Here is a 12,128-nt window from a genome sequence, read left to right as displayed (position 1 = left end):
TCGTTCTAACAAAATGAAACTAGTTCTTACGAGTATATTGTGAATTCCCATTTTTAGCACTTCCACTGATATGGCAAAGAATATGGCCTCGAAAACACTAGTGCCAGTCCGGCTGGTAGACGATTAATTGGCGATAATAGATAGTTTCCATCTACCAAACAACTATTCGAAGCCCCCAAAGCTATACAAAAACATAACTAAATACTAAGTTATTTTTAATAATTGACTTTATAAAGGTTCCTCTAACCGTACCGCTGTCTACGAGCAGTATACCCAAAGCACCTTATAATACAACACCTCCATTAGTCTTTATAATCCTCTTAACACAGTCCAATGTGGCAGGATACTTCTTTTTATCTTCTACTTATGAAGACATCAATCATTTATCAGCTTTAACTCTTTCTTTTGTATACAGGTATGTCTATATGTAGGATTGTAGACTAAAGCCACTCACCCTTCTCATCCAAAAGTAGTTGGACTCTTTTGGCTAACCGCGGACGTTTAACGAATGAAATTTTGAAATTTGTATATGTATATTTATCAACTAACTGATTTACTGCCATAGCTACTGTTGAGACAGAGGAATTTTGAACTTTTTTTCTTATTTAAACGAAAAATAGTATTTTTTTCATTTTATCCAATTAAAAATAATTATATTAAAATAATGACAACATTTCAAAATTTCGAACTACCCAAGGCACATTCAAAGCGAATTGAATAGAGAAGGTGGCGGCTTCCGAAAACCGTGACTTTATTTTTCGTAACTTTGACAAGTGTGACGTCAGGCACGTTAATAATACAAAAAAAAACGAACAAAACAAAGAAAAAGAAGGGATGTAAATGTAAGATTTTTGTAAAAATTCAGTGAATGGCTTGATAATATTGTGATTTGTAACATTTATACTAAGCAAACTAAAGAAAACGAAATATCGCGTGTTAAATTGGGAAAGCACGAATTATAAAAATACCGCCAAATGCAGTTTTTCTGCGCTTTTATGCGGATGACACCGTGGCAAGATTTCTTTTGTTTGGTAGTTTATATTGCTTTCGCCTACTCTTCCTCTTCCCAAACCAGTAATCTGCCCTCCTTTTGTTTGTATATTCTCGGATCCTGACATCTCAGCGAATTTGGAAGCAGGAGTCTCATTGTATCATTCCTGAGGCACATTAAACAGGTAGCAGCAGTAGGGCAAAACAGCAAGATGAATGTATGTTGTTTTTGCTTTTGGTCTAAAAATGTGTACACAAAGCTTGACAGTTCAGAGTAACTTAAACAAAATCTGACAATTTAGAGACAAAATAAATAGAAAAACCCAAAATTGGAACCCTACTTCTTCCACCTTTTTAATGTACCTTAGAACTATAGTACTTAAACTATTTGTCGACGCATACAAAATAGGTATGATAGAAAAAGTTTTTTCTAATAGCAATCGCCCCTCGGCAGGCAATGGCAAGCCTCCGAATGTGTTTCTGCCATAAAAAACCAATTGATCTTTCCAACTTTCTGTTCCTCTGCTACAACCAGCAGGCACCGCTTCGAGTACTTTCAGAGCTGAAGAGTTTGTATCGATTCGGTTGACGTAATCTAGCCGGCGGAGCTACTGGATCTTTATTTGCTGCACTATGTCTATGTCACCGTTATCTCATCAGCTCATTGTCGGCATTACTCCAGTCGGAAAACAATCAATCCTCAAGAAATGAGAACAAGCGTTCAGTGTATAATAGATAATCAATCGGCCGTCTACACGATTCCAGCTCCGCTGCGATGGGCTCACTAGTGACAGCAGGAGATAGCCAATGCAATTACTGGATTGGATCTCTTATTATACTATTTAAGACTAGTACATTTCAGGGCCTACTACGATTCCGTTGTAATCTTGCGCTGGACTACTCGAATAATATAAACCGATCTTTAAGTTTAAAGTAAAAAACCGTCAAAAATACTTGTAATGCTTTTGTGTTCATCTTTTTTATGCATAATAGTTATGGTCAAGAATGATTGAACGACAACAAGTACTGTGTTCGATACCCACCGCATTTATTAAATATCAAAATTATAGTCTTTTTTACTTGCAGTGTCCCCTCGGTCGTCAAGCAACAGTTTTTCATAAAACCAACCACCATTCAGAGGCGTCAGAAAACTGTAGGTAAATTACAGTGGCTGCCACTCTAAAAGAGGGTTTAAAAGGATCAATTTAGCAATCGAGGCCTACTTGTTTGGATTCAAATTTCTCTTCTTAATTTACAAAGTGGTGCAGCCGCTTTGTCTCCCGAATAAAACAGAAAATATTCTAAACATTTGCAGATTATACCTGTGGGCAAAAAGTAAGGTGAATTTGGTTGTAAAATGAAAAATCTTTATTTATTCTTGTAAATCAATTTCATCCCCTTCAAAATAATCCTCTCTTGATGAAATACACTTATGCCAACGATTTTTCCAATCCCCGAAACATGCCAAATAGTCCATTTCCGGTATAGCCATCAGCACGTTCTTCGATTCAGCTTTTATCTCCTCAATCGACTCGAAACGCGTTCCCCGGAGTGGTCTCTTGAGTTTTGGGAATAGCCAGAAGTCACACGGAGCCAAATCAGGCAAATACGGTGGTTGCGGAACGATATGCGTGGAATTTTTGGCGAAATGGTCACGAAGAACGAGTACAGTGTGAGACGGTGCATTATCGTGATGCAAAAACGAAGAGTTGTTGTTGGCCCATAATTCTGGTATTTTTAGACGAATTGCTTTACATAAACGACGCATAACGCTCAAATAATATTCCTTATTAACAGTTTGGCCAGGTGGAAGGAATTCATAGTGCACCACACCACGAAAATCGAAAAAAACTGTCATCATGACCTTTATTTTTGAACGACTTTGACGTGCTCTTTTCGGTCTGGCCTCGCCTTTAGCACGATATTCGCTTGATTGGTCGGTTGTTTCAGGGTCGTAAGCATAAATCCAAGTCTCCTCTCCCGTAATGATGCATTTGAGCTTGTCCTGATAGTCTGAAAGCATTGTTTCTTACACATCAACGTGGCGACTTTTTTCCAAGAAATTGAGAGTTTTCGGTACCAAACGAGATTTGACTTTTCGTAGGCCCAAATGATCTTTCAAAATGGTTTTCACAGATCCTTCTGATATTCCGATCATATCAGTAAGGTCTTTAACAGTCAACCGACGATTTTTGAGCACTAACTCCGTCACTTTATTGACGTGTTGGTCATCTGTTAACGTCGATGATCGTCCGGAGCGCTCCAAGTCATCAACACGTTCTCGACCCTCTTTGAAGTCTTATAAACATTTTTCTGCGACATGGTCGAATCACCAAATGCCTTCTGCAACATGCTAAACGTTTCCGCAGCCGAAATTTCATTCCGCAAACAAAATTTGATGGCACTTCTCTGCTCAATCAAATCAGACATTGTAAAAATCGAAAAATGCACTCTTGGTCGTTTGGTAAACACAAGCGTAAATATATTACTGATAATGACATTCACATGAAAGTTGGCCCAGATGTTATTAACAGTGCTGCCAACTCATGAAAAAAATAACTAGAGCGAAATTTTAATCCCGCGAAGTTTGACAAATAAATTCACCTTACTTTTTGCCCACAGAGTTAAGTCAAACAAACATCCAAATAAGCAAGAGTCAACAGCGATGTTGCATTTTTACAAAAGCGAGATAGTGACAGAGAAAGTAAATATTGAACCCTCCTGGTTCTTGCAGTTGCGTCAAAATTCGCTTTCTAAGCGTTCCAATAGGCAGTGCCCATTTTTGATACCAACTACTTCACTAATAGAAGCTCCCTCGATAACTATGTAGATGGGGGCCCTAGATGTATTTCCATCCATTCCAGACCAAGTGAGCTTCGTTATTCATCTATAAAACTGTTGGTGCTTTCACTTCTATGGCCACATTAAGACGCATACCACAAATGGAGAAGAAGATAATTTTGTTGACCTCAAAGATGTACGACTCATGTAATTATTATTACTTTTAATTCCCGACTTCCGCCTCGGTGTGATTCCTTGATTTCCTTTTCAAATCGTTACATTGGGTTGATTACTTCAAAAAACTTTTTTCTAGAATATTGAACCTTCTTCTACGAAGAGCCATGCACCCTCATAGAAAGTGTTATCCAGTCTCTTCTTCTTCAATGTGACTACAGCTTTCGCATGCCTACATATTAGAACCTATTAGAAGTTTCAACAGTCGGCTTATGCTACCCATTCTGGCCAAGGTCATCCTATTGTATTCTGTTGCACAGGTCAGGAACGGTGTCCATAGCACGTTGGCAGATTTGATGGTGTGTCTATCTATTGGTAGCTTACAAGTTGCTAGAAGTATAGATATCGCACCCTAAATACAAAAGGGTCACAACTCAAAATTTTCCACACTCGAGCTTGACTTGTTTACGGTAGCACAGAAAACAAACTATGTGACATATCACGCTGAAATTTGCCATGTAAGCTTATAACAGTCCTACCATCCAACAAAAAATTTATTTTTGCCATATGTCATCCGCGGACCGTTTTATTGATAACGTCTCGTTCATATTTGAGCAGAAGACACATTTTGAGTTGTGACCCTTTTGTATTTAGGGTGCGATATGTTCGCTTTATCTGGTTGGATCGGTATGTAGTACCCAATCTTGCTAGTTCATCTGCTTTGCAGTTAAATTTTATGTCTCTGTGACCCAAAACAGATTTATTTTAAAGTTAGTTTTGAGTTAGTTCTGTCAAAACGTCGATGCATTCTTTTACTGACTTCGAGGTAATATTAGGTGATTGTAGTGATTTCAGTGCCGATTGGCTATCTGAGTATATATTTATTTCTCTTGTGGTGAGGACACTTTTCTTTAAGACCAACAAGCTTTCCCTGATAGCCAGTATTTCAGCTTGAAATACGCTACAATTATCCGGTAGCTGGAAGGAAATGCTCACACTCATCTCCTCAGAGTGAAAGCCTTCGCTTACGTGTTCATTGAGCTTGAAAGCATTAGTATAGACTCTGACTCTACTTCTATTGTCCATTACCCCATTGTTTCAATCTTCTGTCGTTGGGGAAGTTGTGGAAAAGGATGTATTTAAGTGTAGCTCTGTTACAAAAGTCTGTTTCATGGAGTATGAAGAGAAATTCCTTTAGTACTTTTGCGTGTCCTTTGCTGTTAGTGGCAAAGTGAGAAGATTCTAAGTGCCAATTTTGCTGCTAGTTGTTTTATGTAGACCTCAATTGGTAATAGATGCAGCATGGCATTAACACGTTGAGTGCCATATGAGTCCAGGTTGGTCTCACAGTGCGAAGAGACTTTCAGACCTTGTGGTGACACTTGGTCTCGCGGTATAATGTGTGAAATTTCGGTTTGTGCTGATGCAGCTGCTTCATAGAGGCTATTAGTAGTAGTTTATTCACGCCATACTAGAGCCATTGCATTGTTTATGCTGCTTGGCCTATGGGTATGAGACCAATGTGGCATCATATGGCCTATTCAAAAATTCAAATATTCTATTGTATTATGTAAAAAAAAATCATGGCCGGACGAACCCCATTTTTTTTGTTGTATGGTGGCACTCAACGTGTTAACCACTGCCGTGGCCATAGCCTTTAGTGCCCCGCTTAAGCAGAACCCCGTTTATGCACCTCCTTGAATACTTTCCAAACATTTTACGATAGTTTTTTTCCCCAGTGTCAACCACCAAACCTAGCCATGTATGTCAAGATTGGTCATACCATTGCTGTATATAGCCAGTGTACTATTTTCGGGGTTAAGCCCCGTTTTGCTTCCACAATTCTTTTGCATGTATAGAATGCTGTGGAGAGATTTTCTTACTCTATCATCTATCGTTTGTTTCCACGAAAGCCTCCTATCTAATATTAGCTAGGTAGCTTGCTTTTCCCCTATACGAAGGCTAAGAGTCTTTTTTCTTTTTTGCTATCAGTCTTTATAGATTCCCAGGTACACACCTGGGAAGTTATTTAGCTCTTCTTACATAACACTTATTTGCCGAACACCTATAATATAGTACAAAAAAATATCTTTTACAGTCCAATCGTGATAGTCCGACACATACGGGACCGACTCGTTGTCGGATTGTCAAATATTCCGGACTACCGAAGGTTCCATTTAATCAACGTTAATTCGAAAATTATGATCAAAATGCATAATGCAAAAATAATCTTTTTATTAATATTTCTTTTGGTGGGGGAACAAAAACGTAACTTCTAAACTTAAAGAAAATAATTACACGCAAAATTTTTAGTTTTTTAATACATATGCAGTTAATATAAAACATGAACGTAAGTATATACATTATTGTAAATACATATGTAAAAACCAGCTTACGTTGAAACACAAAATATGAATTACGAAAGCGAAATGAGCTACTTAACATATGTAATCGAGAATACTTTTTTGTTTTTTTCTTTTATAAGACTCGGCAATCACTTTTTCTTGGACCTTCTTAAGCTGGAGTACAGTTTCCATATCAACACCACGTTCTTGTGACCAGCGTAGCAGTGTCGTAGCAGCCAAAGTGGCCTCGTCACTGCTGACAGTGAATTGCGTCGAAGACACCTCAACCTGGTCATTTGTGCGGCCTGCATCTTCCGGGTCATTTTGAGCTGCCGTGAAATCTTCAATTATCTCGTCATCGGTGAAATCGGCATTAAGATCTGCCTCTAATAACCATTTTTCTAAGTCTTCACGCGGTAGTCCCTCATTCGAACTAAACTTGACATTTTGATAGGAACAAACCAGAGACAGAGAATCTAAAAACTGTTCGTCAGTTTCATCCTGATTATCTGGTAACTGTTCTAATAAAGGATTGTCTGGCCAAACGTTTTTCCACGATTTAATAATGCTGGAAGTTGATACTTGATCCCAAGCATAGCCTGAATTTATCAATGCATTTTTAATATCAAACCTTTTCAAAGCCTCTGAAATGTCACTTTGTGCGTCACTCACTATATCCATTAATAATCGTTTTTTATAGTGCATTTTCATGGTTTTTATTACATTCTGATCGAGGGGCTGTATCAAGGTAGTAGTGTTTTTTGGTAGAAACATGATCTCGATGTACCCATCTCGAGTTTTTATTTTCATGTTTTCTTCATCATCGATTGGGTGTCCTGGTGCATTATCCAATAAAAGCAGAGCTTTTATGGGAAGATCATTTTTTGTTAAAAATTCTTTAACTGCAGGAACAAAATTTTCGGTGTACCACTCTTTAAAAACTTCCCGTGAAACCCATGCTCGGCTTTGAGATTTGTACACAACAGGGAGGGTTTCTAATTTAAAATTTTTAAAAGAACGCGGCCTTTTGAATTTCCCTACAGCTAAAAGTTTCAATTTATGCCTGCCTGAGGCATTTGTGCAGGGCATCAAAGTTAAGCGTTCTTTTCTGAGCTTTCGACCGGGTGCGCCGACTTCACCATGTGTAACAAAGGTTTTGGTCGGCAGTTGACGCCAATTTAAACCTGTCTCATCTGCATTATAGACCTGGTCAGGAGTAAGGCCAACTTCTAAAAATTTTTCTCTGAGTTTGGCTTTAAAATTTTCGATTTGTGATTCGTCCGCAGAAAGCTTTTCACCACTCACTTGGAGAAATCGTATGCTGAAACGGGATTTAAAATTGTCAAGCCAGCCATCACTAGCACGGAAATCATCCATCTTAAAAATTTTACCATAAAAAAATTTCGACTTTTCTTTTAAAATTTCACTTGATATTGGTGTGTTCCTATTTCTTTGTTGTTGAAACCAGACATGTAATGCTTCTTCAACTTCTGGGAATTCACCACTCTTTAAAGTTTTTCGGTTTCCCGATTGACTTACGACAGATTTTATGAACTTTTCAATTTTATCTTTGCGCTTCCCTATGTCATATATAGTAGCTCGCCCGACTCCGTAGATCCCACTTAGGTAAATAGGTGTTTCACCACGCTCGTATCGCTGAATTATGGCCCATTTATCATTCAGCGTAAGTGTTGCATGTTTACGCTTGTTTGACGTGGATGCCATCACTAAGTAAAACCAAATCAGAAAATAACGACACGAAGGAACAGAAAAAAATCACATCAACGCCGTCAGAAATCGCGAGAGAACTGGCGTCGTTCAAATTTAATGACAAATACGTTGTGACCGGGAAATAAAACACAATCCCCCTCTGCTGCTCTGCTACGACTGATCAAAATAAAATAATGCCAATTGCATCCATAGACGTTATGAGGTTGTCGGATTACCGAACGTGTCGGATTAAGAAATGTCGGACTATCACGATTGTACTGTATATCAAAATATAAATGCGATCAGAAATGCCGGTCTCTCACACCATGATGGGAGAGTGCTTTTTTCGAACTAAGTGAAAGAAAACGAATTTATCATCGGTAGCTTCTTGAAGCCCTAAGGCCCTAAAGCCCGAAGCCCTGCTTAATACTAAAATTTTCTTGCACTAAACATTTTTGGCCTAATTTTGTACCATTAATCACTCTCACTTGTAAACAATACAGTTTCGCTTATTCACCCTCACTAATTAAGTCACCGATTCCCTGTTATTTACATACCACTCAACTGAAACAAAATAAAACATACAAATAATCAATAGGCATTACTATACGGTTAGCCGGCACTAAAATTTATCAATCAAAGGGAAGATTGTGAAATGACACCGGTAAAAAGTAATTAAATGCACATAAATTGCTCTGATTCTATTGATAAATCACGTAGAATTACGATGCAAATACATATAGATATTATATTACTTATCGTCAGACATACATACATATATATTAGATGTGTGGGGAGCAAACACTAAAAGAAATGTTGACACAATGCCAAGGCCATGACAAGTATACGCCACGGCAAACGCCTGATTTTTCGGAATATTTAAAATTATATAAAAAGTCAAATTTCTTATTTAAAAGGTCGTTAAAATTGTGTAAAACTTACCTGTTTTCTTTCGACTCAATGAAATTAATAATTCACAACCGTCACACAAAACCAACCGGCCGTCTATAACTTACGCCTACGAACTGGGTTCATGGGTAGCAAAGAGTAAGGCATGTAAGAAGTGGTTTGCCAATGACGGTAATACGGTATTAAATGTCAACTTCAGCAACAAATGCAAGTAAAGGGAATTTATAGACCTTACTGCGCATGAGTTGAGAAGAAAGTTACAGCTGATTGAAGTGAAGCCCCAGTAGACATCGAAAGTTCTTGTTACTATTTATATAGGGCCCGCCATCTATCGTTACAGATTTGAACTAGGTATTATTTGAAGAATGGTAACACTTAGCTGTCATCTGATTTGATAGAAAATTAGTTTTATTCTTCCGCTGAATGAAAATGGTTGTGTATACGCTCAAAGAGCGCTGGGAAGTATTGCGACATTACTTTGAAAATCATGGTAATGTTGCAGAATGTGTACGAAAATTACGTACGGCAATGGGAAGAAGAAAAGCACCGAATGAAGCTTATGTGCGTTACTTTGCGAAAAAAGTAAGAGAACCTGGGCTGCTTATTGACGCCAACGCGTGACCGATCAAAAACCGTGCGTACACCCGAAAATATTGCTGCAGTGGCCGAGAGTGTTCGTGAATCACCAGGAACATCAGTTCACCGTCGGAGACATCATTGAGACGTACAAAGTCCAATATGAATGAAGTTGTGTTCCGTTATTAACCGGAAGGATTGTACTTCAAAATAAAAAAAACAGTTTGGAAAAATATAGGGTTATTCAATAGGTGCGCCTCAACTTTTTTCCGATAGGGAGGGCGAACGACGCAATATTTTTTATTTTTCGCTTGTCATTTGTAAACCTCATTAGTATACATTTCATCATGGAACGCTACGCACTTGAGCAACGATTGCAAAACGTGCAAATTTTTTATGAAAATAATAGTTCTGTTGCTGCTACTTTAAGAGCATTACGGCCATTTTACGGTCCATTTACAATAACAAGCCGTCCCGTTTTGGGGTTATGTGAAGTCATTGGTCTACAGTAACAAGCCGGCGACGATTTGTGAGCTCAGAGTCAATATTGAACGCGAAATTGCTGGAATTTCGGCCGATTTATGCAAAAGAGTGGTCAAAAATTGGGTTCAACGATTGGACTTCGTAAAACGTGCACGCGGTGGTCATGCAAAAGAAATCGAATTTCATACTTAAATGTATATGTTCAAACTCGATAATAAAAAAAAAAAATTAGTTAAAAAAGTCAAACCGTTTGTGTTTTATTCAAAAATGTTCAAACGTTGAAGCGCTCTTACTGAAAAATCCTATATTGAGTAGTTTCTTTTTTATAGCATTTTTAATTCCGTAAAGTTATATGGCGGACCCTGTACTATAAGATAAATAATTAAGAAGCTTATTATTGTGGGTTCTTGCACTGGAAGAGGAAAGTTTACTAAAATTTTTATCACAAAAAAAAATTAAATTTATATTTAAATTTTTTTTTAATTAAATTTTGTTTTTTTTTTTATTAATTTTTTTTAATTTTAAACCCCTTTTTTAACAATTATTTTCATTTTGGAGAGAGAGAAATGATAGAAAGTTTTTTCTAATAACGGTCCCCCCTCAGCAGGCAATGGTAAACCTCCGAGTGTATTCTGCCATGAAAAGCTTCACATAAGCTCCAGTTGCCGTTCGGAGTCGGCTTAGAATTGTGGGTCCCTACATTCGTGGAACAACATCGAGACTCTGCCAAACATCTAACAAAAGTATACGCCAATCATTACATTACTACACACATAATTTCATAACATTAGTTACTCTTATTCTGCCTTAAAGCAGCTCATGTTCACGCGCACTTACCAAAAGTTCCGGGTGAAACACATAGATGGTACTAGTTTTATTGCTTTCACCTCTTTTTTTAATTAGTACTAACCTTAAAAAGACAGCTATTAAAATTTCATGATGTTCTATTTATTAGTTCGTGAGATATTGCGCTAAGAGTGACGCTACTTTTGTTATTTTCAAAAAAAATGGATCAAAAAGAATTTCGTGTTTTAATTTTACACTGCTTCTTGAAGAGGAAAAATACCGTTCAAGCGAAGCAATGGCTTGAAAAGTGTTATGGGGACTCCGCTACATCGCTCCACCAGAAGCAACAATAAAACGATGGTTTGCTGGCTTCAAACTTGGTCGTAGAGACACCGAAGATGCACAACGCAGTGGACGTCCAAATGAGCCGCTACCACCAGAAAACATAAAAAAATCCGCAAAAATCATTTGAATGATCGAAAAGTGAAGTTGCGTAAGTTAGCTGACATCGTAAGGAAACTAAAAGAACGTGTTGGCTTTACATGACTATGAGAAAGCTATGTTCAAATTGGAGTGTCGTGTTTGCTGACTTCGAAACTTCGCTCGAATGAAGTAGTAATCGCTTAAGCTGAGGCCTATTTTGAAGCTAAAGCTAAATCGTTCTACAAAAGTTACTTTAGTTTAAGGGGTTATATACAGTTAGAATTTTCAAAAAATCGATTTTTTTTTGCCGGAGCGGCAGCGCATTTTTCTCAAAATGGTGTTTCCAAAGTCGGTGACCAAGATTTTTCGAAAACGGCTAAACCGATTAGTCTCAAATTTTAACAAAAACTTCTTAAATATATTTTTTAGTAATTGATCGAAGTTTGTTTCTCACCGATAAATATTTTTTTCATAAACTATTTAATATTGTTAAAAAATTATTATTTTTTTTTTGTTTTTGAGAAACTGCCATTTTGTCAAAAAATTATTTTGCCTATTTCTTCCGATTAATTACTACATTTAATAACATTACTTTAACGAAATCTGTTTCGTTTTTTAATTTCAGAGGATCCAGTTCAGAGGTATAGTGGTCACAACAAAACGACTTTTTTGAGAGAAGCTCTCGAAGATCAGCTGTACTTCCGTTCCAAATAAATATTTTTCTAATACTAAATCTTAAAATACATTTAAAAGATATTGTATGTGTACACATTTTTAGATCAATAAATTTAAGTTTTCTCAGAAAAAATTCTAGAAAATCCGCTTTTTTCGGCCTTCTAACTGTATATAACCCTTTAAACTAATTAATCACATTTTATTAAATAAAACCACTATGAAAATTATTATTTCGTCTTTAACAGCATATGGAAATTAAATGGCGGAGGTGAGCTG

The 12,128-nt window shown here is 37.1% G+C and overlaps 2 protein-coding genes across 3 annotated transcripts in view; both read right to left on the bottom strand.

The window, feature by feature from the left end:
- The window catches only part of LOC129236293 (putative tricarboxylate transport protein, mitochondrial), a 41,787-nt gene extending 32,790 nt beyond the window's left edge, over positions 1-8,997 (bottom strand). Inside the window, exon 1 of one of the 2 annotated variants that reach the window (XM_054870593.1) lies at positions 8,943-8,997. The gene's annotated coding sequence lies outside the window, so the exon portion shown is untranslated. Of the gene's footprint in view, positions 1-454; positions 642-8,942 lie in introns of those variants that run through there. The other variant, XM_054870592.1, reaches the window with a different exon arrangement.
- LOC129248540 (tigger transposable element-derived protein 2-like) lies at positions 6,384-7,064 on the bottom strand. Its single transcript, XM_054888167.1, has one exon. It carries the CDS (start codon positions 7,062-7,064, stop codon positions 6,384-6,386), a length of 681 nt encoding a protein of 226 aa, XP_054744142.1.
- Positions 8,998-12,128: the final 3,131 nt, after the last annotated feature.

This window comes from Anastrepha obliqua, chromosome 1 (genome assembly GCF_027943255.1).
Source record: "Anastrepha obliqua isolate idAnaObli1 chromosome 1, idAnaObli1_1.0, whole genome shotgun sequence".
Lineage (NCBI taxonomy): Eukaryota > Metazoa > Arthropoda > Insecta > Diptera > Tephritidae > Anastrepha > Anastrepha obliqua.
This window is presented reverse-complemented; position numbering and strand designations above follow the sequence as displayed.